Source organism: Actinia tenebrosa, unplaced genomic scaffold (genome assembly GCF_029948245.1).
Source record: "Actinia tenebrosa isolate PJP-AT-01 unplaced genomic scaffold, QUT_ActTen_1.0 PGA_scaffold5__44_contigs__length_20552954, whole genome shotgun sequence".
Classification (NCBI taxonomy): Eukaryota; Metazoa; Cnidaria; class Anthozoa; order Actiniaria; family Actiniidae; genus Actinia; species Actinia tenebrosa.
In genome coordinates, this window is record NW_028292582.1 from 11910584 (window position 1) to 11934677 (window position 24094).

Consider the following 24094-nt stretch of genomic DNA (forward strand, 5'->3'; position numbering starts at 1 on the left):
CAGGAAAACATCCACTCCAGGCGCTACTGCAATAAAGTCATGATTGATCAAACTGGGATTTTTTCTGCTTATTTAGACTATCTACTAATATGATCTCAAAGTCTTTCATTGAAGGACACTGATTGACAATGTTTAGAGATGCGATTTGTATTGAAAATTCTTTCTATCTTTACTCTGTCATCACTTTTTACTTTGGAAATAAAAGTGATTTATCAGTTTGCGGTGCAAAAAAGAACTCGCCACGACGTCTATCCACGGTCGGTGAAGATATATAGAAGTACGTCAATGAATTTCCCCGAGATAACCAATCAACATGATAATGCATTTGTTATTTACTTTTTTAGGTTAAACTGTTTATTTTATCAGCAAGATGTTTGACATAGAAGTGATTTTAAACGTGCGTATCCAGGAGTCGTTGTCCTTGCCACGCCGTCTTGTACAAAGCATGCGATAAGCTGCAGGCCTCACAAAAATTCATATCACTGCAGAGCTATTTTGAGTCTGTTCATCACGACCAAAATAAACCCAGGCTGAAGCACTACTGCTACAAATAGTTAGTTCAACAAGTTTGACAAGTGGATGGTGAACCGCATCGAGATGAGATGATAATCCATTCACGATCATCTTTTTACAACCATTGATTGTTGTACGTGAAGCTGCATGGTTTGATAAAAGATTGGGTCTACGTTCTGTTCGAAATGGTCGGTACTGGTCGGAATGGTCGGTACGTTATTCCGGCTATGGCAACGAAGGGCAGGTGTGAATCCATACTACAGTAAACCATATAGAAGCAGAAAATTCTTTAATAATAATAATAATAATAATAATAAACTTTATTACTGTGTCATGTCGTTCTAGCTTATTTAAATAAACTAATTGGGGACACCTATCTAGAACCCTATAAAACCAATAAAAATCTTATCCCATGTTTCCAACCCTTAAAACAACCCCTATATGATATTTACGATTATCTAATTTACGGTAATATCCCACCCCTCCGACTAAATATACCCATTATTCTTACACTTTTGTGTAAACTACAAGCTAAATCCTTACCCCACCGACCCCATAGTAACTGTAAGATAATTCCCACCCCCAACTGATCCTAATTTACATGTGTTCGATACTCAGATCGATACGCTTACTAGGTAGCGCATAAGAGGCAGTTTTGGCAATTATCACTCATGAGGTCACCTAAGTTAAGTGTTCTTATGTGTCTTTTGAATTTACTTATTTAATTTACTTAGGGTATCTAATGACTTAACTTTTGATGTTAAAGGAAAAAACTTTCATTCATGCGACGCTGGAAAATTACTAAGACACTGTAATGTTGCTAGAAAAGGAAAGAAATCATAGAGCTTAATTGTCAAAAGAAATTTTTTTGTCAAAAATGTTGAAAATATATAGCCTTCCTAAGCCACTCACTTTATTCTGTTCTTTCTGCATGTGAATAAAAGTCATAAGACATTCGAAATTCTTCGCGCGCTTTCGTCGATAAAACTGAGTATGCAACATGATCAATAGATAGTGGAAACAGAGGCACGGCACTCTCATGTCTACATTTACAAGCAACCTTGAGCCTTTAGAAAATATTCCATAAAAGGAATAGATATATTCAACTTCTGAAGTTTATCATGACTGCAATTTCTAACACTCCAATGGCATGTCATTTCACAAATACTACACGTAACATAGGTGAAAATGTTCTAAATTATGGTTCTGTTTCAACTGGGTCCATAAAATATCCTCAGATATTAGGTTCCATAAACAGTTTGAATGGAAATCATTTTCACATTATTTTAAAATGATCTAAAGTTTATCCCAACACGTATATTTTAATATCTTAATGTACGTTATATTTTTAAGCTAATGTGGGTTAAAAAATTTGCACACAAACTAAGACATTGATAGCTTGAATGAATTAGTCGTGTGCAAAGATCTTTTAGCTTAATTTTTCCTTTTTATTTCGAGTTTTCTTTATATAAAAAAAAATCCGCCAAAAAATTGCTGGAAAAATATGAGTAGTTTCCAGGCTTACTCTGTAATGACAACAATCCCCTCCCCCCTCCCCAGTCAGTACTTGATTGTCACGGTTTGGTTTTCGCGCGCAAGTTTGAACTGGTCGAAATAAAATGGCGTCTTCAGATGAGGACGAAGGAGTACTTGCGATAAAACACCGTAAAGTAGCCTTTGTTCACTCTGAAGACTATGTAAATCTATGTGATAAACTTCCTAAAGTACAGGGCAGAGTAAGTGGTCTTTTGATTGATGTTTTGTATGCTTTTTTAATCATTTTTTTGAGGCAAAGTTTTGCTGTGTTGTTGTTGTGAGTCGAGCGAGTTTTTTCTCTTTGAACAAACCGTTTAATATTTTATCTTTAGGCAAGTCTTACCACGTCTTTGATTGAAGCCTACGGACTCCTAGAGGACAGGAATATTAGGTAAGTTTAATCCATGGGTGTAGTGATGATATTTGAATTCTTTTAGTCTGGTCTGTGTTGTATCTTGTTTGCTGTAGCAAAGAAATAATACCTTCAGCAAATCAAGTCAGGGACTTTTTGTGAATTATTTTGAGCTATTCTTCGATCTCTTAAATATGGATAAAAAAGTAAATTTTTTCTAATTTTAGCTTAGCTAAAGAAAGGATCTGTTAAATATTTATTTCTTCTTGTATTTCTTTGGTACTTGTTCTTTGCTACAGGTAACTCATTAAACATGCAGGCGAAAACAAAATGTTATTTTTAGACGCAAATTGCGTTATAAATAAGATAGTACTACAACATCTTAATGAGAATAGTATCTAGAGGTTAAAGTAATTTTTGTAGAGTGAGAAATCATTTTTTGTTTGGCAGTAGTTGATTTTTGATATTTAATATATTTCTTCATTATCATCATTAGTCATGATAATAATCATAATTACTTATTTCATCTATTGATTTGTTTTTCATTTTCAGCATTATCCCTCCCAAAAGAGCATCAATCAATGAGCTGACAGGATTTCACTCTAATGAGTATATAGAATGTTTGAAAAACTACAGTGATCTTGATGACGAGGATGAAATTAACCAATTTGGACTTGGTATGCAATCAGTGCACCTTTATCTTGACATTCATTGAAACTCAGATGAATTTAAAGTATTGCAATACCATATTATTTCTATTAGATTGTATAGTGCCTTTAGCTTTAAATCAAGCATTGGTTTGATTCTCAGTAGGAGCATGTGTAACTCAGTTAGTGTGTTGACTTCAGAACTAGAGGTCCACTGTTCATTTGTCAGGACTTCTCTATGTCTTTTTTGTGTATAGTTAGCTCCCTAGGATACCAGCCACGTAGCTGAAGGAACTATCAATGCTAAATAAACTTTACTTTACCTTTAGTGACCCCAAATGCTTGTTTCAACTTCTGTTACAGCAATTTATTAATTAAAAACGTTTTTTTTCATAGCTCTTGTGTAAATCTAACTACTAAATGAAAACCACCAGCTTAATATTTTACCTTTGATAATATTGTTTTTCTTGTATCTTTAGGGTATGATTGTCCAATGTTTGAAGATGTTTTTAAGACCATTTCTGCTATTGCTGGAGGAACAATAGTAGCAGCTGAGGCGCTGAAGAGTGGACAAGCCAATGTAGCCATCAACTGGCAGGGAGGATGGCATCATGCACAAAGGTAATGCAGCATGTAATCTGTGATTTAGCCATGCCTCAGCTCAGAGGCTGCTTGATAAAATTTGAGGTTTTTTTAACAGACAATAATAATAATTCTTCTTGACTTTCAGGGATGAAGCCGCTGGGTTCTGCTACGTCAATGATATAGTTCTTGGTATTTTAAAGCTCCGTGAAAAGTTTAACAGAGTTTTGTATGTTGATCTTGATTTGCATCATGGTGATGGGGTAGAAGATGCTTTCTCATTTACTCCGAGAGTCATGACTGTCTCTTTCCATAAATATGCTTCAGGATTCTTTCCAGGTAGGGTAATTACCTTGGATGAACCTCTATTATTGTAGTACACTGCTTAAGACATCTAGGATAAATGATTGTTAAAATCAGAATCTAACATACAACAAAGAACTACTTAAGTATTATTAGATTGATGGCACCCCAGTTATGATGGTGTTCAGTACAGTACTTCTCATCTACGCAGAATACAAGGATGTGTCACGGTCATCACCCAGCATGTCTAGATACCACATGAATCCATATCAAAATATAATTAAAATAGTATAAATGACAAGTTGGTTTCTTATATGATAGGAAGTGGTTGTTGCAATCAAGTTGGGAGAGGAAAAGGACGATACTATTCCCTTAATGTCGCATTGAATGATGGAATCACTGACAGACCATTTGTTGAAGTCTTCAACAGGTATGCATGGCATGATATTCAAGCTGTAAAAAATATAAAATAGTATCTCAAATTTTAATGTGAAATTTTCATTTAGAGTAATGGCTAAAGTGCAGTCCAAATACAAACCAGATGCCATAGTATGCCAGTGTGGAGTAGATACGCTAGCAGGGGATCCTATGGCTTCCTTTAACCTCACCCAGTTCGGAGTGGGTCGGTGTGTTAAGAACCTTTTATCATGGGGTATCCCAACACTTCTTCTTGGTGGAGGTGAGTGAGAGACATTTTCAACTTAGTTTAGTAGCTGGAGTAGCAAAATCTAGGGGGGGGGGAAATCTGGGGGGGGGAAAACAACACATATTTATTTGTTCTATTTAGGATATAATTAACTTTTTTTTACAAAGATGTCTCATATAGCTACTAAATTTATGGCACTAATTCTGTGATTGAGTTAAAATTTTGGAACCAAGATAAAAACTCTGAAATAACAATCACATATGGTACCATACAGTATGTTTATCACCTATTTTATCTTTGTATTACTGTTTCAATAATAGGTGGTTATGATATGACTAATACTGCTCGCTGCTGGACCTATTTAACAAGTGTTGTGTTGGGAAGACTCTTACCTAATGACATACCAGAACATGAGGTTAGTGACAGAGGACTTATATTCTATCATTTGGCATATTATCTTAACATTGTCTTTTCAATATACTATAATGCTCTGTTAAATACTATACATAATGATCTGTCATCTTTCCATCAGCATTTCCTGGCTTATGGACCAAGCTATCAGCTTGCAGTTACCACAGGACCACAACCAGACCTGAACAGCAATGAAGACTTGAAGAATGCCATCAAGAAAGCTCTAGGTAATAATGTTACTTTACAATTATTGTGGTAAAAATGTAATTGCAGCACTCAAGTTTAGTAAAATAAAGTCAATGTACCTTGCAAATATGCACCAATAACCTTTAAATAATTTATCGATGTAGGACAGTGGTTCTACATTTGATAAATATGGTTTACTATGCTTGTTTATGTATATATGTATATTAATATTTTAATATATCTACAATAATACGAAAATAAAGGGAGGGATGTGAGGGAAAAAAGAAAAACTATGAGATAGTGTAGTGTGTTGTTAAAGGAAGTGATATGGTTTCTGGATTATTGCCATTATTTTCGTTCAATCACAAGTAATCTGGCAGTTTTCCCACCTGGAGAATCACTTCTGTCTTGTAATCATTGATCAAGTAACTAACAATCATTTTGATTTTCACAGGAAACCTTCAAAATATTCAATAAAGATGACGTACAGCAAGGAGTCTGTCTTCCTACAAAACTCAGTTGCGTTGTATATAGAATTTAATATTCCATTTTTATCACATTTGTACAGTTTTATTCAAATCAAATATTTTATTTATTAAGTTGGTTTCTTGTATAAACCAACAGTTATTGAGTTTTGTTACCAGTAATAGATATGCTACTTTCTATTACCCTTTCCATATTATTTTTAATATTTCCCAATGTTAGAATCGAAAGAAGAGAAAATTCTTTATCAAAAACATTATTTTATTAATCCTATTTTTGTACAAAATAAATATTTTCATTCTTGACATTTTATGTAATAAATTTTAAAAATACAAAAATAAAGATTGAATTCAATGAAAGCTTGTCTAAGTATGGCTATTGGTATTTGCAAATTCATCCAAAGTTTCTACATATTGTAAAGTCTGTCATGCGTTTTACTGACCCTATCTCTAGTTTCCATCACCTTCACAATGTTATAATAAATGATAAATAAAAAGAAATTAATGTTTTCCTGGAAACCTACAGTGTTGTTGACTAGAGTCATGGTGTGTAGTAGTTTGGGCCATCATATGAACCATTGTTTGTTGGACAGTGTATCAGTGTAGCAAGTGAGATGCTGTCAGAGGGAGTTGAAATGAAGCAACTAGTGCTGGTGCTGGCTTCCATGTATCAAGAACTACCACCTCTTGTATTTCATGAGCTTTTTCAAATACTTTTCTTCTTGCTTCAAATGTTGGTCTGTTAGAAAGCAATTAAAATTTTATGTTTGCCTTCCTTCTCTTCTACTGGTGATGATGATCAAGATGATGGTGGCAATGTTGCTGATAATGGAGGTGGTGGTATTGATGATGCTGATAGTGATGATGACGTTGATGATGATGATGGTATTGATGATGATTCTGATAGTGATGATGATGTTGGTGGTGGTGGTGGTATTGATGATGCTGATAGTGATGATGACATTGTTGATGATGGTGGTGGTATTTATGATGATGCTGATAAAGATAATGACATTGATGTTTAAAATTATTATGGTGCCTTTGCTGCCGTTGGTAATCATGATGATAAAGAACTCGATAGTTGTGATGTCTAAGAAATCTAAGAAGCCTAGCTCAACACTGTAATGCCTTAACATAAGCAGTGACCTTATGGTAGATAGACATAACTACATATGCAGTAGTCATAATAATGACAGTATTTCATACCTTGGTCTGAGAGGTAGATCTTGTAATGGAATGAAAGTATCTGGAACAGATCTTGTAATACCCCTGTCATACAAACAGACTTGTATGAGACTTGTTTACTCAGTAATACAAAAATTTAGCGATAATAGAGTACTAACGACAGTAATACGTACCCAAATGATGTAACAGGACGTGTACTGCCATGTTTGTGAAAATCTCTCAAATATTCTGGCACTTGATAGGTTTTGTCTCCCAGTGATGCAAGAGGTATACCATTCCTCTTACAATATACTGTAATACATGTAAGAGAAAAATAGTCTGTAAGCATAGATTAAACTGCCAAATCCCAAGCACTTTTCTATTCAGGCAGGGAATAAGAGAACACACACTCGTCTTTATATAATATTATTTTTGGTACCTTTCTTTTTAGCTCCTACTGCTCTTCTAAGAGTCAGTTCAAATGGTTTCATGTAATAATATCTGTCATCATCTTCTTCTTCATATTTATGTGGGGTAATAGGCTTGCTGGTGGCCAGACTCTCTCGTCTTAACAGTGGCTCTTTAGTTTTGACATGTTCTCTTTCTTTTTTGATGTCTAAGTAAATTCACAAGATAGAACAGTAGTTTCTTGGTAAAACTAACTATAATGTTCCTTGGGACAGGGATGTTGGCGATGGGGGGGGGGGGGGGGGTGGTGTGGGGGGTGGTGGTGGTGGTGTAGGGGGGGAGTGTAATGGCAGTCTTTTCTCATATCGAATGGGGTCTGTTTTCTTCATTCATCCTACCATCCTGAGAGCATAATAAACAATGAGTTCCTTACTGGCACATCACATTATACTAACCATTTGTAGAGTCTTCGTGCACAGCCTGGCGTGTCTCTCTTGGTGGTAATGGTGGGGGGCATCTAACACTGGAATACCAATCCAATCCTGTTCCTCCCCTGTGTACATCAATCCATGAAAATAAAAAGGAAATCCCGTTAGTATTGACAGTATTTAAGGCCAAAAAAATAGACTCTGTAGGAAGAGAGTAATTTACCAAGAAAACATTAAGTTTCTCTTACATCTTACTGTGTTGTTGTGTATCAGGATGAGATAAAGCATTCAAGGGATGTGGTCTCCAGTCAGGCTCACCGATAGATTTACTACCATATCCATCCAGATAATACGGCTTTAGTCTTGGCTGGATGGAATGAGAATGCTTGAAGGTTCTAGATACCTGTTGCTGTTGAAACAATTAGAATAGAGACATTATTTATTTATGCGACAAGAACGCGACAGTACGCTTGCTCGTTATCACATTAGAATCGCCTAACTTGTTCTAGAATATAAATAATCGTTCCAAATTTTATGGCAATGATGTTTCAATTTAGCTTACCATTCTAACACCAATATCTTATTCTTCTTTGAAGTTAAGATGGATCGACTTGGAACATTCTTATAGAGATAACAGCTGTTTGAGGTCCAGTAATGATGAAAAGGTAATTTGTTTGAGGTCCATGTTAGATACACAACGTTGCTATAGTAACGGGAAACCCTTTGACTGTCTTGTAATGGCATATATATATAGCACATAAAATGTGGGTAAATATAAAGAATAAAAATTCAGTTTCAACGCAATAATCTTTAAGAATCGATTCGTAGTGTATTCTATAAATTTTTTGGAATTTATAAAAGACAATATCCGTAAAAAAGAAAGGATTTTGATAGATTAGGTCCCAGTACCTCGTATTTTCCGCGGTCGCAAGGGATTGAGTTCCAGAACAATAATATTCGATCCAAAATGGCCGACGTTTTTTACGTGACATTAAAAAAATAATGAAAAAAGAAAAGAAAAATCAGATTGAACGGCTGTGAAAGTACAGAGTTATTTCTTAGAGGCTAAGTGATGCGTTCGAGTAACTCAGGAGCAATCGGAGCAAAAAGAAAAGCAAATTGTTTGGAAGAAGATGAAGGAGCTTCGACCTCAAAACGAAGTAAGAAGAGAAGTGGACCCAGTGGATTGAGAAGGGCTGGCCCTTACTTACTGGGGCCACGATTAGGGAACTCTCCTGTTAGAAGTATTGTACAATGTCTCGCGAAGAAAGAAGGAACTGATGATTTTTATTCGATCAAAATATTAACGCTTGGAGAAGTCGGCCATGAAACACAAGACGACAAGCAAGGAAAGATGCTCCTACATACAGAATACTCACTACTGTCACTCTTACACGATGAAGAAGGAGTCGTACATCATCATGGACTATTCAAAGATGAATATATGGAGGAAGGAGCCAGTGAATCGGACAGCCATAATCGGAATTCAAGTGATAAGCCCGGTACATCTTCCAAGAGTCGAACAGGAAAGAAGCGTTATCGTTTGTGTTTAGTGCTGGACTGTTTATGTGCCCATGATTTTGGTACAGGAACTGCTGATTTAATCAATCTACAACACTATGTTATTCGTGAAAAAAGATTAAACGAAAGAGAAGCTCTTATAATATTCCATGATATTGTACGAGTAGTCGAGTGCCTTCATAAGGTATGTTTATATCCATCGGATGAAATATATTGCCCTGATGTTACATAATCTATTCATTCTTTTGATGCGTTTCATTTTTTTTACAGAAAAACATCGTTCATCGAGATCTCAAGCTTGGAAACATTGTACTCAATAGACGGTTAGATTAAATACATTATATGTCAATTATAAGAATTCGTTTTTAAAAGGTTTAAAAAAAAGATATTTTTCATATTTTTCAAATATATTTTAAGTAAATAGAGATTATTTGACTTCAATAAAAATTATTTCTTTTATGCAGAACAAAGAAAATTAGAATCACCAACTTTTGTCTTGGCAAACACTTGATCAGAGAGAATGATCTCCTCAAAGACCAGCGAGGAAGTCCAGCCTACATCAGCCCTGACGTGCTAAGTGGTAAGTAGAATAGTAGTATAATATGCTACTATATATAGAGACAACAGTACTTAGTAAACACCATGATGCCAAGTTTATGATGTCCAATCAAATGTAGCATTCAGGATCACCAGTCATACAATCAGAATGCCCAGAAACAGGCATTCAGTCTTGAAATCTGCTCTGTCGCATTATATAGACAGATATAAGTTTTATCATCAATGGATTAGTAAATACCTTTAGATAATTAAGTGAGTGCAGTACATAAGCAAGGATAATATTTCACAGCACAAGAGGATAACTTTTATATCTTACAAATTAAATTTGTGTTAAAATGACAATATATTATTATTAAGAGAATTCTCACCTCTCATTTTTAACAACATAATGTATGGTTAAAAAACTGCTGTGAAAATAATGAACAATTTAATGTCACAGTTACCAGACCAAACATGAGAAAGAGTGATTGAATTCACTCAACTAAAATGGAGTTTCAATCAATCAGTTTTAATCACCAATGTGATCAATTATTCCTGACTTTCTAATAGCTGTTTTAGTAAATAAATAATGTCAGGTTTACTAATACTTTTTTGATATTTTGATGGAGTGATTGCATGCATCAAATGTGGGTAAAAATAACACTCCAATTGACAAATTTCGTCAATACCCTGAAACAACCTCTAGGCTGATGAAAGTAAGGGCATGGCTTCCTTCTACCGTAGAATGAATTGCAAATTAGCATGATAAATAACTTGATTCCTTGAATGTTTTTCTGTAGCTTCACCTATGATTATTAATTTACATCCTCTAATCAGTAGAATCCATCTACAGAATTGTTTTTAAGCTAGTTCTCAGAAAACTCTAGAAAACCTTAAAACCATGTGAGCATAATGGAGACATGAAACTTTTAGAAGCTTGGTTTGTCTAGACAGATGAGTATCATGATAGCAGGTAGTCAGCAATCTCTCACTTAATCTTATTTCTACCTCAAATTGAAGCAAGACAAAAAAGGTTATAAGATTGCATAGGTTATTAGGAAAAAATGAAAGTGTGGTCTAGCCATTTGAGACATATAAAATTATGAGTTTTTGCTACTACCCAAGCTGGCACATTATTTGTTTTATTGCTCTTTCTGTCAATCTTTACTCAGGATGGTATTTGTTGCTTTTGGTCCATGAACAAAGTTATAAAATTAGTGATTAACAGTCTAAGTAAAATGAATGTTATATTGATATTAGTGTCTAATACTATGTATTATATTACTATATTTTCTCAGGCCAAAATGTAAATTATTCTATTATTGTTAGTTTGATAACTGGTGCAACAGGCACAGCCTTTTTCAATTTGGAGGCACAAGTCACTCATGATTGTAAACTGCATGACTGCTATAATAGCATCTTAATATACAGCCCTTTAAGTCCTCCACTGGTCAGGAATGTTAAGTTGCATCGAGATGGTTGTGAATAATTATTGTGCTATATAAGAACACCCCATGACAATGTTAATGTCATTATTGCTTCAGGCGCTCCATACTCAGGAAAGGCTAGCGACATGTGGGCATTGGGTGTGGTGCTGTATACCATGTTGTATGGCCAGTTCCCTTTTTACGACAGTGTTCCTCATGAACTTTTCAGGAAGATCAAGAGTGCTGAGTTTATTATACCAGGGTATGTACAACATTTTGGCTTAGTTGTAAGCTGTTATGCACCATATTTGTTGTACATTGACAAGGTATTTTACAAAAAGTTCTTCTCTAAGAGTCATGAAAACATCTGTTTAATGTACTCTGCAGAAGTTGACCTATCAAACGTTTTTATATTCCATATTTCTTCTAATATTACCGTTTTGTTTAACTTTAGAGAAAGTCTTGTGTCAGAGTCAACTAAGTCTTTGATCCGATTACTTTTAACCCTGGATCCAAACAAGAGGTTATGTGCGACGGAGGTTCTTGGCTTCCTACAGAACACAATGACTACATGGTATGCCTTTACATTCTTCATTTACAAAATTAAAGTCATTTTCTTTTTTATTGTTTCTGTTCTATTGTATAAAAAAAAGAATGGCACTTCCCAAGGGATGGGGAGGATCTTAGGAGGGAATAGTTGGAGTTATCCAGTACCGCTCGAAAGCTGGATTTTCATTGCTCCCTTAATACAGTACCGCTTTTGTAAGGTTAGGTTTAGTGCTATTGTTTGGATGACCAATCTATTGTTTTTTAATCCAATCATGTAACTCGTTCCGAGCGGACATACAGGCCGGCTCAATACTGGGGTAGTTCCAGAAAATATCCACACATCCCCCACAGAGGGGAATTGGAATTTCAAAGGGGTGGGGAAGACCAGAGAAGGGTATATTGCGTAGTTCAAGAAAATATCCATACCTCCCCCACAGAGGGGGATTGGAATTTCCAAGGGGTGGGGAGGGTCTGAGTAGGCTATATTTCCATAGTACTTCCTGGGGGAAGAAGCCAAAAGGGAATTCACCATTTTTTTTCTCTTGATAAACAAATTTTATCCTTGATACATCTAGAAGCACTGAATAAAATTGTTGTTTCTTTCTTTCTTAGGTATCATTTGGCAAGTAATGGCGAAACTCCTCAAGTTGTTCCAGATTTGGAAGACTCAACTGAATCAAACTCGCAAGAAAAAGACAAGAATATCCCACCAGAATTAGATTTAAGGTTTCATAAATTAAGTGATGAATTCTATAAACAAGAACCACTGGTAGGGATAACACAAGAGGTTGTATTACAACCTCCAATTAGAAGGATAACGGAGGATGCAAGACCATTGACTGCTGCAGAAATACTTGCACATCGACATCTTCTTTAGCAGGATTCTTTTCTATATAATTTAGCTACAAATGCAATTTATTCAATGCATTGTATTATATACATAAAAAGAATATCTGAAGATGAACAACCCTTGACTTCTGCAGATATCCTTATAACCTCTACAACACATTTGTTCCCACCTAATTTTCCTTAAGGCATTATATTGTATCTTATCGTATTATTAATTTCAAGTCTAATTGTAAATAACCTAAAATTATTGTTTATGACAATTGAATATATACAATATAAATAAGACAGACTGGGATAATGTAGTGTTTTTCTGTACATAGGAGGCTGTTTTTCAGGCAGAATATTTCTCAGTAGTTGCTTTTCGTTCCCACCCATACATGCCCAGGTTTCATTTTGATTTCAATTTATTTTATAATTTATAGCTTTTGTTCACAAGTTCAAATCCTAGCAGTCTTAGAATGGGAATGCATGTGTAAAGTGGGAAAGATATTGACACTGAGAGGGGAATAATATAATGAAGTACAGACAGTGCAGCAGACTAAACTAAGTGCATCATGGCTAACAGATAACAGTGTTTAATCATAATGAATGGTATTATATATATGTATATGTACCTATCAGGAAGGATGCTACTTTGATTTTCAACTTTGCCATAGACAGGAAGTCTCTGCTAGTCTTTTGCTGTAAGATAGAAGAACAATCATTAAACGAATAGAATATGGTGTCGTGTCGTTTCAGCCTAAAGCTCGTTTCCAAATCACCGGATCTTTATAAATATATTTGGGACCCAACTACATCGATTATCACTTGTGTCATTCCTCCCCTTCCCTCTCCCCTTAGTCCTAGCGACCATCGCGATTCTATCATCAGTTTTGCACGCCGATTCTCGACGGATCTGTTTATTTGTGCATCACTGATTTCCTGATTTCTCATCGATCCACCTTGAATAAACAACTATGTAATTATTGGTATTTGATTACTTGGGCGTGATATCTGATTGGTTCACACATCACCTGGATGAACAAGCTACACGTGCCCTGGGGCTAATGTTTCACATTCGTGTATTTTCATTCCTAATATTGCTTCTGATTGTTCATATGCGTTCTTTCCTGTACATCAGCCACGACATCAGCAGCACATGGATGACTCGAGATATCGATACTGGGTCAACACAGTAAGGTTCGTTAATGTATTAGTCATACCGTGGGATATACTTCAATAGATTACGCCTCTTTAATTAGCTTCGCATTATGTTTATTTTGTATTTAATTTAAAGAACGGAACTTATCCTAATAGTCTATAGTATCTGTAACTTGTAGCTATATAACGCAAGTTTCTAGTGTAAATAGCTGCAGGACGCTGCGCAAAGGTCCCCAGACATGGCCAAAGTGTGTAGATTAAAGCGCATCTTGAGGTGCGGATTGGCAAGACTACTGGATACCAACAGGTTGATGCACGTGGTTTGCTATCATGTCAGGCGATGGTCGTTGCCGATCGAAATGTCGATTGATCTTTGTTCTTGCATGAGGGCGTACGAGGGGTTGGTGACACACATTACCTCCAGACGACAAACTATCTAATAGAAATACACTCAGTAAAGAAGAAAGAGAATCCATCACCGTTAAATATTCACTGCTGATCAATGAACAACCAAAGCTAGTTAACAGAATCCTTGCTGTAATAATAATAACTAGATCGGCTGTTCTTGCTAGTTTAGTGCTAACTGATCAAGGAAGAGGAGAGATATTAGAACATAAGGCCACCGGCTGAACAGGAAGACGAAAGAAGAATTATTTGAGCTGAAGGAAATGATTCTATTGGTCGTTTGACATTTCCTACAGTGTTGTTAATGTCAGTCACGGCATAAGTACAATCAACGTTAGGCCAATTGACAGTGCTTCTTGATTCAAAACCATTTGATGTGATCAAAAGAGTTTGTTTATTCGGCAGATAAAAGAGAGTTTGTGTGCACCAGCTTTGCTGTTGTTATACCAATTGAAACAAGCGCTCGATTTATACAAGTCTATTCTTACAACCCTTTGGTCCCCGACCATCTACTTTAACTGCATTGATGGTCAGTTTATGAAGGTGTTAGGGGGTGGGCTTTAGTCTTTCCTCGTAATTTAATTAGAATTCAACCCTTCCCACAGCTTGCACAGGTACAATGTATGACACACTTTTTCTTCTGCATTCTAGGCTTTAGTCATTTGCTCCAACCCTTGTGGATTCATTGTAGTCAGTAGTATTTAGTCTTGTGTCGTATTGTTACATCTAGTGTCCTGCTGACATCTAATCAAGTCCATGCAGATGAGTCACCGCCGCCGATGTATTACGCGTTCCTTGGATGAGTACTCTCTCGTGGCTGAATGGAAGCGTTCCTTCGTATAACCTTACTGAATCTACTCGTATCTTCAAGGTAAGATATTTTTTTATTTAATTCTTATTTTCTTTGGCTCTTAGTAAAAACCTCATAAAGGATTTCCAGGGGAGTCGTCTCTCCATCTCACAGCATCTATTCATCCATCCTCTACACCTTAAGAATAGTTTATTTGAAGTGAGTTCAACTTTTATCGTATTATTCGTACTTTTGATTATTGGTACAAGGATTAATCATCGTCCCTAGTACAGTCAAGGCTTAAGTATGAAAAGGACTTTTCGATGTCAGATTTCCTTTCTTATTCTCAGATTCAAGTAAATGAAAATGTTCAAGGACGGAAAACGGTTTTAAAATATTTTTGAGTTGAAATAAGTTGTGCTGTAGAACGGAAATATATGCTGTAAAACTGAATCTTAGTGTTGAATTCGCGTCACATAAGGTTTCATCAACCAAGAACGCTTTTCTTTCTAGACTATTTAAACAATTTTATTTTTTTCAAAGAATTTAAAAGTATTTGTCTGTAGGTGCGGTTATGATGATGATCTTTGACGGTTTTTTTCTCAGCTTTACTTACCTTCCCCTATATATCAAAAGCACTGCTTTCAATTCATTATTTATAACAATGCAGATTGTTTATAATAAAATCTGAAAAACTCGTGCTTCAATCATAAACAAAGTTTTACAGACAAGCGAATAGGTCAGGAAGTACATTTGCTTTACAAGGTTCAGTAATAAAGACCTAGTCAGTTTTGTAAATAACGTATTTCAAGGTTCACTAGTCGTGGCTTGTGGAGTCGAAAAGAGCGCGTCGGCTTACTCAACACTACTGTGAGTACTGCATATGGATGTCAACACGCCGATGTGAAGGAGTTTTCTTTCCATGCCTTATTATCAAGATAAAATCTACGAGTTATAAACATCTTTTCTTAAGAGTTTTTTAATGTCTAGTATAAACACTTGATAAAGAACGAAGGGAGTCAATAGTGATGTCTAGCTCTGATATGAGGCGTGTAGAACTACGTTTTATAAAGAAATTAATCAAACACAAAGAACGAGAATAGAAAAGAGTTATACCATGGACAATAATAATGATCATAATTATTAGCAAATCAAAACGTAATTTTCTTATTTATTGGTTTACTATTCAATCACCTGATGACTCGCTGTCATTAGACTTTTTCAGTTTTATAAATTCATTCTGTTTTTGTTAGTTTTGCATAAAGGCGTCGTCGCTACCGCTGTAATGTCGTGCAATACCCTGTATAGTTACTGTTTCGTGTTTACAGCGCAGTCAGCGTTGCGCAATCCTACTAGCAACGAGTAATACCGCTCAGTGTTAACCAACACGGACGTTATATTCAGTTCTCTTTACAGTTGTATTAGAAATGGTCACATGGATCGAGACAGTAGGACACCTATTGGTCTTGTATATTGAAACTCCTCTTTTTCGTTTGCAAAGTTTAATCTAAGTTGTCTTCCTTGACTATGGATTACCTTCCTTCCCTTATAATGTTTATTTACTTGTCTCTAGGCGGGCAGACTGTGTTCCGCATTTCATTAACAGGCATTTTCTTTGTAACGTTTTACATGTAGTAGGTAATGAGTGCGGCGCGTGCGCGGCTTCCGTGACGTGCCTGTGACAAGCCCTCAGCGTCCCGCGGCGCCTTGGCAGGTGTTTGGCATAATATTAACTAGAGCGTCCCTCGCTTCCTTCAGTCACAAGTCGCTCTTGGAGACTCTGCGGCTTTTCTTTCTTTCTTTCTTTCTTTTTCGTTTCTTGTTTTCACTGGTATTTTTAACTAAATATTTCCACATCCACAAGAATGAATTGAAACTACTTTTCCTAGCTTAAGAGTATGGCATCATCAATCCGACCAACGCTACTTCGATTATTCTAGCCGGCGAAAAACAAAACATAGAATAACTATAATAGCTTCTGTAATTAAGGAAAGACTTTGAAATAGGTATGTTAATTTAATGTGATACCGAGACAAAATAAGCGATTTGAATCTCTGGCGGAATAAATAATAGTTATTCAGACGCAACAGTCTTGATATTAGTTTAGAATGTTAGTCTCTGTTTTGGTGAGATAAATGAGTTAGTGATACCGGCCACGCGCCGACATCCACCAATAACAATAACTACCAAAAAAGAAATTCTCTATTAGGCTATATACAGCACTTACAAGCACTACCAATCCCTCCCCCAAGGGGAATTAGATCTGCCTATCAGTATCTTACCTACAGTAATTTCCTAAATAAACCTCTTAATTGTCTTAAAGGAAAACAATGGGTCTTGTAAATGCCCATACATTCAGAGATTATAAAGATGAAAGCCAAAAACGTATAATTATCTGATTACTATCTTAGAAAAACCATCAACTTAGTATTCCAATATTGCAAAGATTTTAAGCTTCTTAAAACGTGATATTGATTAACTGTGACAGTTGTGAGGAAAAAAAATCTCCCCTGGAATAATAAGTATATATTCAATAGCTTGGTATATAGTTTCTATCCCTCACTGTAGACCTGACAAAAGTGACGTGTTCATAGCAAATACAAAGATATTTAATTAAACGGCCGCGTTCATACCTGCTCTATGTACACTTCTATATGGGTATAGATTGATTATCAAAAGCTATATCTTTTGTAGTTCTTTGTTTAGTATATAGAAGATATTTGCTATTATTATCTTCGATGGTTTCGTGACTTGCATAAAGTATCCTACCCGGTGACACTCATGTCTCTGTGTTTGATACCACAGCTCGTAATCAGAATAAACATTTTCCAATTCGACTGGCTTCTTTGGATTAAGTTATACCTTGCACTTCTTTGAAAAAGATCGATTTACAGAAGTTATTGCTTATTCAAGAAATGATTTTGAAGTGCCAAATCATAGGAGAATATCGTTGGCAATCGATGGAGCAACTTGCATGTGGATAATTACTTTAGTAAGTTGTACGACAAGGAGATTTTGAATATCTTTTCTATACATATATCTGTACAAGAGTCAAACTAAACATTGTTATCGGTATTATTTGCACGGGTACGTCGTGAGCTAAGACCGACGTTGACCAGTGATTCGTCTGTACGTCTCATTATGTATTATCGGCTTTCACTCTCAGCGAATTATCACCAGCGCAGCTAAAAACAGGTGTTGCGGTTCATAAACTACAACAACCTACTGTACTTCCTCTACTCACCAGGCAGACTTTGGCAAAATTCCTGGGTAGTTTGTACAACACTTTCTGTTTAGCGTGAAGAAATCTCACGAATTCGTCTCTTTAATCCTACCTAGATTTAAAATCAGTTAAAGAATACAACCAAAAGTTTTGGTCGCTGACAAAATGATGATGGCGTTGAATGCAGCATCAATAATCCCACCACAATCCAGACAAGCTCACCAAGTCTTCATAATGGTAACTCAAACTTATTATTTTTCATACTTATTATTTATTCTCATGGCATGGAAACTCGAAAAAAGTGCATTTTTTTCATTTTTAATCCTGTTTGGTTGTGTTTTGTCCCCCGTTTCTTAGGTGACAATGATGTTTTTCCTACATGCCATAGTACATCCAGCTATTGCCATCGGTAAGCTATGTAAATCAGTATTTGATTCTACTAAAAATATCTTCAAGCCTTTCTCCAGGAGTCACAACAATTTTACTAGAGGCTTCAATTGAACGAGACTCATTTGATGGGTTTTTTTTTTCTTTGCGGCTTGAAGTTTTGAAATTAGAACGTTTATCATCGGAAGATGCAAAAGACGGCGTTGTTGTGTCATCTTCATTAAACGGGAAGAAATGAAGATAGCACTTGATTTAGATAATTCGTTTCTTAGTTGCTTTTAACTGCTTTGAATTAAAAACATCTTCTAGTCAAAATGAATCGCTTCTTTGAATATATCGTTTTTCTTTTGTTTGATTTTTATGTCAAGAAAACGGTATTGATCAAATGTAGAGAAAATACTGTCAAAACAAGACTATCTTGTGTGCTGTGTGAAAAAAGAGGATTTGTTGATCTCTTTTCTCGTATCTTTATAATCCTTAATAACCAATCTTATTTAAAATCCCTTCCTGCCTTTGAATTGCTAAATACTATACATTTAATTTCTGTTCAAAAATAATTCTTGGGTGTATCATTGATGGTTTACTGCTGTGAGTCACTGTACACTTTTGTTAGGTTAAAATAAACACATCAATGATATCGAATTGTGGATTCATATTCAGTAAGAGTAGAGAAGCACTTTTATCGACTATATCACAAAGCCTCTGGGTTTAGAATTTACATTTTATCGTCAGCTGAAAAACCTTTCTAATCTTGAACAACAATGACAAGGACGCGTCATGAATGACATGATGGATAGAATGTTAGAAAACAGTAAGAATATTGAAAATCGCGGTTCAAATGTGTTTTGGCGTGTTTCGTATTTTATGAAGTCAAGCTAAAAGCTTTCTATCCTCTGAACACCTGGATTCACATAAATAAAGAACTGAGCACCTTTTACGGATTCTTTTATATCTATTTTTTTGTTTTTCTCATCAATTTATTATTACCTCAAGGTTTTTCTTCCTTGTCAAATTTTGCACTTTTTAGATGCCTTCGAGATGAAGGCTTTTTGTTTTACTTTTTTCGTTTCTCATTTTTGGTACAAATTTGCACAAGGTATACGTAAACACAGTTCTAAAAGGCCTAGAGTGTTCTGGCTTCCCGTAGTTTTGAATGAGTTTTGCAGTTACTGAGTGCGGTTAACCACGAGAAAGAAAATATTCCAGCGTGATTTACTGGTTGACAAAGAAAGAAAACCATTTTGTACGAGAACGATTCATGACTGAAAAAAACATCAACAGAAAAGAGTTAAACTCGTTCTCAGCTGGAATATTATATAATAGTTAATATTAGGAAAACATTGTGCATCAGTGCATATCATGTCATATCATTTGGTGAGATAGATTTACTTCTTTCTCACTCGATTACGCGACAAAATCGGATGTGCGCGCGTCAACCTTAGAAAGCTGATCGGCTGAAATAATATACAATTAAAAAACACTGAAATGACAGAATGTTAAAAGAAAAGAAGTTGAAGGGAAGTGTGATAGTAAATGTCATCCTACTATGTCTATAAATAACAAAAGTTGGCTCTAAATAATTCATTTTAACGGATAATCATGTTTAACGTTCTAGTTCGCCGTGAACGGGGAGAATTCGACGCTGATATCGTTAACAAAGTCGTGTGTCAAGGAGAAGTATTGAAAATAAAATGTCCAAACTCGTCGTACGCTATCAACATCCTTGGCGGTAGCTATGGCAGGACACAGGCAGGAAACATCGTTTGTCCATACCAGGGAAGTGAGAGTGACTTCTACTATAACTGTGGTGAGAACGATGTTACAGAGAAGTTGAAAAAGTTATGTAGGAGAAAAAAGAAGTGCTCATTCGAGGTTGGGAAGGCTGTGTTTGGTGATCCTTGCAGGGGGCATGCTTATCTCACTATCATCTATTCTTGTGGTATGTTTACTCTACATTATCAATATATATTATCAGATCGATTATCAATAGCACTGTACTCACGCGATACGATCAAATATTATAGTCACCACGGTTACAGTAATATGTTACTATGTTTACGAATCTCATTTACATATACTATCATTTCTCTACTCCGTTTAATTCCTTTGGTGAAGAGATAAATAATCTATATTATTATTCTCATGATTACTATATATTTATTATTACTGTATATTTATTTTTAGTAGTTTAGTAGTTTCATTTCTGACTTTTCAAATATTTTTTCAAACGTTTCGATCCGTGCACGTGACCACGGATCTTATCTTGTTCCGTCTGCTGTCCATTATTTGACATTCCATGGTGGGGGGGGGGGGGGGGGAGGACCGCTCGAGTTGGCATTGCAGTACCGGAATCTTCAGTCTGTCGGTTTAGGGGAGAGATATTCAAGATGGCGTCAACCTCGTCCCCTAAAAAAGTCCCACAATGCACTGCGATGCTAACTTGAATCAGTCTTTTACTCGACTTGAAAATGGCTTATTGGGGAATGCTATTTTAAATTTTAATGATAGCGTGACCAGCTTCTTCTGACCACGGATCGACCCGTCTATCTGTAAAAGTATTTTAAATTTAAAGAAATAAAATGAATTCTGACTTCAACATATATATTTATTATCATTAATGAATATATAATGGAATGAAAAAATAAGATCATGACATATTTTTTAATTATTATTTTTACTATATATTTTCATTTCAGTTAAAAGGAAAAGAAAGAAAAATAAACCCAAAACTAGTTTACCAACAACAAAATTCAAATACACGATGCATCCGACTGATGCTACTACCACTTCAACAACAAACACTCTTCACCACGTCAACACAACCAAAATCTCAACAACACTCAACTACACGATGAATCTGCAGACTGATGCCACTACCACCACTTCGAACTCTTCAGTAAACTCGACTTTGATCAATAATGATGTAGGGAATGTGCTGTCTGCCAAAAGGAAAGGAGACGGTCCTGGAATACTTATGTCAATCATCATATGGTTCGTCTATGTTGCAAGTAAGCTTTTTTTATCTTCTATATTAGTGTGTGTCAATCAAAGTACTGCATAGCATTTGTATTCCTATCTCTTTCTGTCTGTCTGTCTGCAGTGTGTGGGTCTGTCTTATTGCAGTACATCGATCTGTCTGAATGTCTGTCTGTCTGACTGCAGTACATTGGTATGTCTGTCTGGTATGTCTATGAATCTCTTCTAACATATTTTTGTCTCGTTTGCTTTCCAGATAATGGCAGGTCTTTAATGACGGTATTTCTTATCACGTTTGGATCTGCTACGTTTCTCTTCCTTCTCATCTTTGGTTTAATGTTTTTGCATAAAAGATTCAAAGACAAAAAAAGAAGAAAGAAAAAAAACCTGGACAATTCCGACGCACCTATACAAAACCTAAACACAATTGCGTCATCGAACTGTGACGTCAAGAAAAAAAGTGACCTAGATACATTATCGAATACATTCCCGGCACCTCCGCCCGCTCTACCACCCCCACCGGATGATTTGATGTACCCAAGTCCAAGTCCAGATATGATCAATTCATCCCGGCCTCCTCCCCCACCGGCTATCAGAGGACGTTCATTAGATGACATCAGTAAAATAGGACAAGATACTAAGAAACATGTTACAGTCACAAGGTCTATAAGCTTACGGACAACGAGACCCCCCGACTACAACCACAAGGAGGTGAACTTTGACAAGTAAGTATTACCTTAACTATTTAAGACCACCATTCCACAACTAACTAGGGTCTGCCTACAGTACTTTACAGTAATCGCACAGTAATGTTTGATTAACGTCATGTTGAATGTTTTTGTATCTATAGACTGCCTAACATCGACAGTGCAGGCGAGATACAAGCTGTCATCATCCAAAGAAACAATGGATCAACTATGTACATGAATCCTATGTACGAAAATGGTCATATAAAAGAAGTTACCTGCTAGCCCAGGCCACATCTTATTATTAGATAGAGAGAAGGCTGGGTCTACCATGTACAAAATGATTACATGAAGGAGGTCACGTGCTAGCCCAAGCCAATCCTGATGATTATGTGGAGGGGAGACTGGGTCTACCATGTCACACGAAAGAGGTCATGTGCAAGCCCAGGCTACATCATATTATTAACTAGAGAGGAGACTGGGTCTACCATGTACAAGGTGATCACATGAAGGAGGTCACGTTTTAGCCTAGTCCACATCACATTATTAGCTAGAGAGGAGACTGAGTCTGCAATAAGTGCAAACAGAAAACATATATGCATCATATTCGTTAAAGAAAAAAATCATAGATAAGAAAGAACGAGAAGAGTCATGTGACCGAGTCACGTGCTTGCTGGTAAAGGCTACGTCACTACTTAAGGAGAAAGTCACGAGAAAAATCAGACAACTTTGATATAGTTGTGTCAATATTAAGCAGCGTCGAATAATTAATGCGAAGATTTAAAGGATTAATATGCAGGCTGCAAAGGTGCTGTCATTTGAAGTCTTTATCTACGAGGATGTCAATCTCACACGGCGAGATAAGCTTCCTAAAGGCAAACTGTTTAAAACATAGTCGACACAGGCTTTATATATCTAATATTTGGATCTAACTAAAATTAGTTTGTAAATAGCGAAAACATCGTTGAAGACTGGTCGCCCTGTTCGGTGGTACTATTGCGGGTTATTATATCCCACGTTATATTCAATATTCCAGATTGTCAGATTTTCAGTTAAAATCAAATATAATTTAAACGAAGTTATTTAATTTATAAACGTCAGGGGGGTACCCATAGGACGGAATTTGTTCCTCCCTGAAACTCTTTCCTTTATGATCATGCGCAGTAGCAGCATACACATTATTATAAAGAAATGATTCGGCTCCAGTCCTGTCATTCCTAGCTGCTGCGCATGCTCAGTGAGCTAAAGAAAGACAAGTAATGGCTTGCCGAAATATAGTTTTACCTACGGTGTACCGCATTTTGATAAATGAGAGGGACGTGGGGAACTGGTACCGAATGGGATTGCACAGTTAAACACTTAATAGTTCCCATTCTTCTATCACGACATAGCGACAAAAATTAAGTATTGCCCAGGTCACTCGATTTATCGTCTGGCCTGGTTTCCAAGCTCTTACCTTATTTGCAGACCGTCCTCGATGCTCCCGGCATGCTACGGGGTACGAAGGCTTCTCTGGTAACAGAGCCAAAATTGCTAAGTATGATAATGATAATAAATAATTTTTAATAATAATTTTAGCCGGGATTTTTTAAGACAATGGAATATCATTCCAAATATAAACAATTCTCCTATCAAATAGGATAAATTATAATGGAGTAACTATTTGAATAAAGAGTATATCTGTCTGTCAGTCTGTCTGTCTGTCTGTATTTAGACCTTATTCCCATAGCAACACTATTTCATGATATTGAAAGAAAAAAGTAACCTAAACTAACACAAAACGATGTTATAATTGCCAAGTCAGTTTCGAAATCTGGAAAAGAAATATTTAGTTCTGAATGGAATTGATAAAGCCTGCCGCCTGCGGTGCTTTGCGGTCTGCGGTTGATACTATTTCTATATTTACTTTCCTCTCTCCGGCTTTCATTGGAAAATGCAACTTATCT

At 36.0% G+C, this 24094-nt stretch overlaps 4 protein-coding genes across 6 annotated transcripts; 3 read left to right on the top strand and 1 right to left on the bottom strand.

The window, feature by feature from the left end:
- The first annotated feature begins 2124 nt into the window (after nt 1–2124).
- On the top strand, nt 2125–5906 carry LOC116295809 (histone deacetylase 8). Its single transcript, XM_031703750.2, has 10 exons — nt 2125–2249; nt 2382–2440; nt 2954–3078; nt 3528–3669; nt 3779–3969; nt 4255–4363; nt 4440–4612; nt 4900–4994; nt 5112–5217; nt 5631–5906. The coding sequence occupies exons 1-10, from the start codon at nt 2133–2135 to the stop codon at nt 5651–5653; spliced, it is 1140 nt and encodes a 379-aa protein (XP_031559610.2). The 5' UTR covers nt 2125–2132; the 3' UTR covers nt 5654–5906.
- On the bottom strand, nt 5900–8620 carry LOC116295810 (uncharacterized). Its single transcript, XM_031703751.2, has 7 exons — nt 8221–8620; nt 7907–8067; nt 7686–7783; nt 7262–7438; nt 7017–7134; nt 6865–6927; nt 5900–6397 (listed from the first exon to the last, which is right to left on the bottom strand). The coding sequence occupies exons 1-7, from the start codon at nt 8221–8223 to the stop codon at nt 6256–6258; spliced, it is 762 nt and encodes a 253-aa protein (XP_031559611.2). The 5' UTR covers nt 8224–8620; the 3' UTR covers nt 5900–6255.
- LOC116295808 (serine/threonine-protein kinase 40) lies at nt 8620–13262 on the top strand. Its single transcript, XM_031703749.2, has 6 exons — nt 8620–9363; nt 9450–9502; nt 9644–9759; nt 11261–11405; nt 11598–11717; nt 12305–13262. The coding sequence occupies exons 1-6, from the start codon at nt 8731–8733 to the stop codon at nt 12567–12569; spliced, it is 1332 nt and encodes a 443-aa protein (XP_031559609.2). The 5' UTR covers nt 8620–8730; the 3' UTR covers nt 12570–13262.
- Nucleotides 13263–13675: 413 nt separating this feature from the next.
- On the top strand, nt 13676–23838 carry LOC116295807 (uncharacterized). Of its 3 annotated transcripts, XM_031703747.2 has the most exons (8): nt 13676–13720; nt 14817–14957; nt 18216–18336; nt 18457–18508; nt 20102–20425; nt 21183–21494; nt 21719–22187; nt 22313–23838. In XM_031703747.2, exons 3-8 carry the CDS (start codon nt 18265–18267, stop codon nt 22431–22433), a joined length of 1350 nt encoding a protein of 449 aa, XP_031559607.1. In that variant the 5' UTR covers nt 13676–13720; nt 14817–14957; nt 18216–18264; the 3' UTR covers nt 22434–23838. The 3 variants fall into 3 exon arrangements, with proteins under 3 accessions (XP_031559607.1, XP_031559608.1, XP_031559606.1); XM_031703748.2 differs by lacking the exons at nt 13676–13720; nt 14817–14957 and adding an exon at nt 17589–17868; XM_031703746.2 differs by lacking the exons at nt 13676–13720; nt 14817–14957 and having other exon boundaries at nt 18067–18336.
- The last annotated feature ends 256 nt before the right edge of the window (nt 23839–24094 follow it).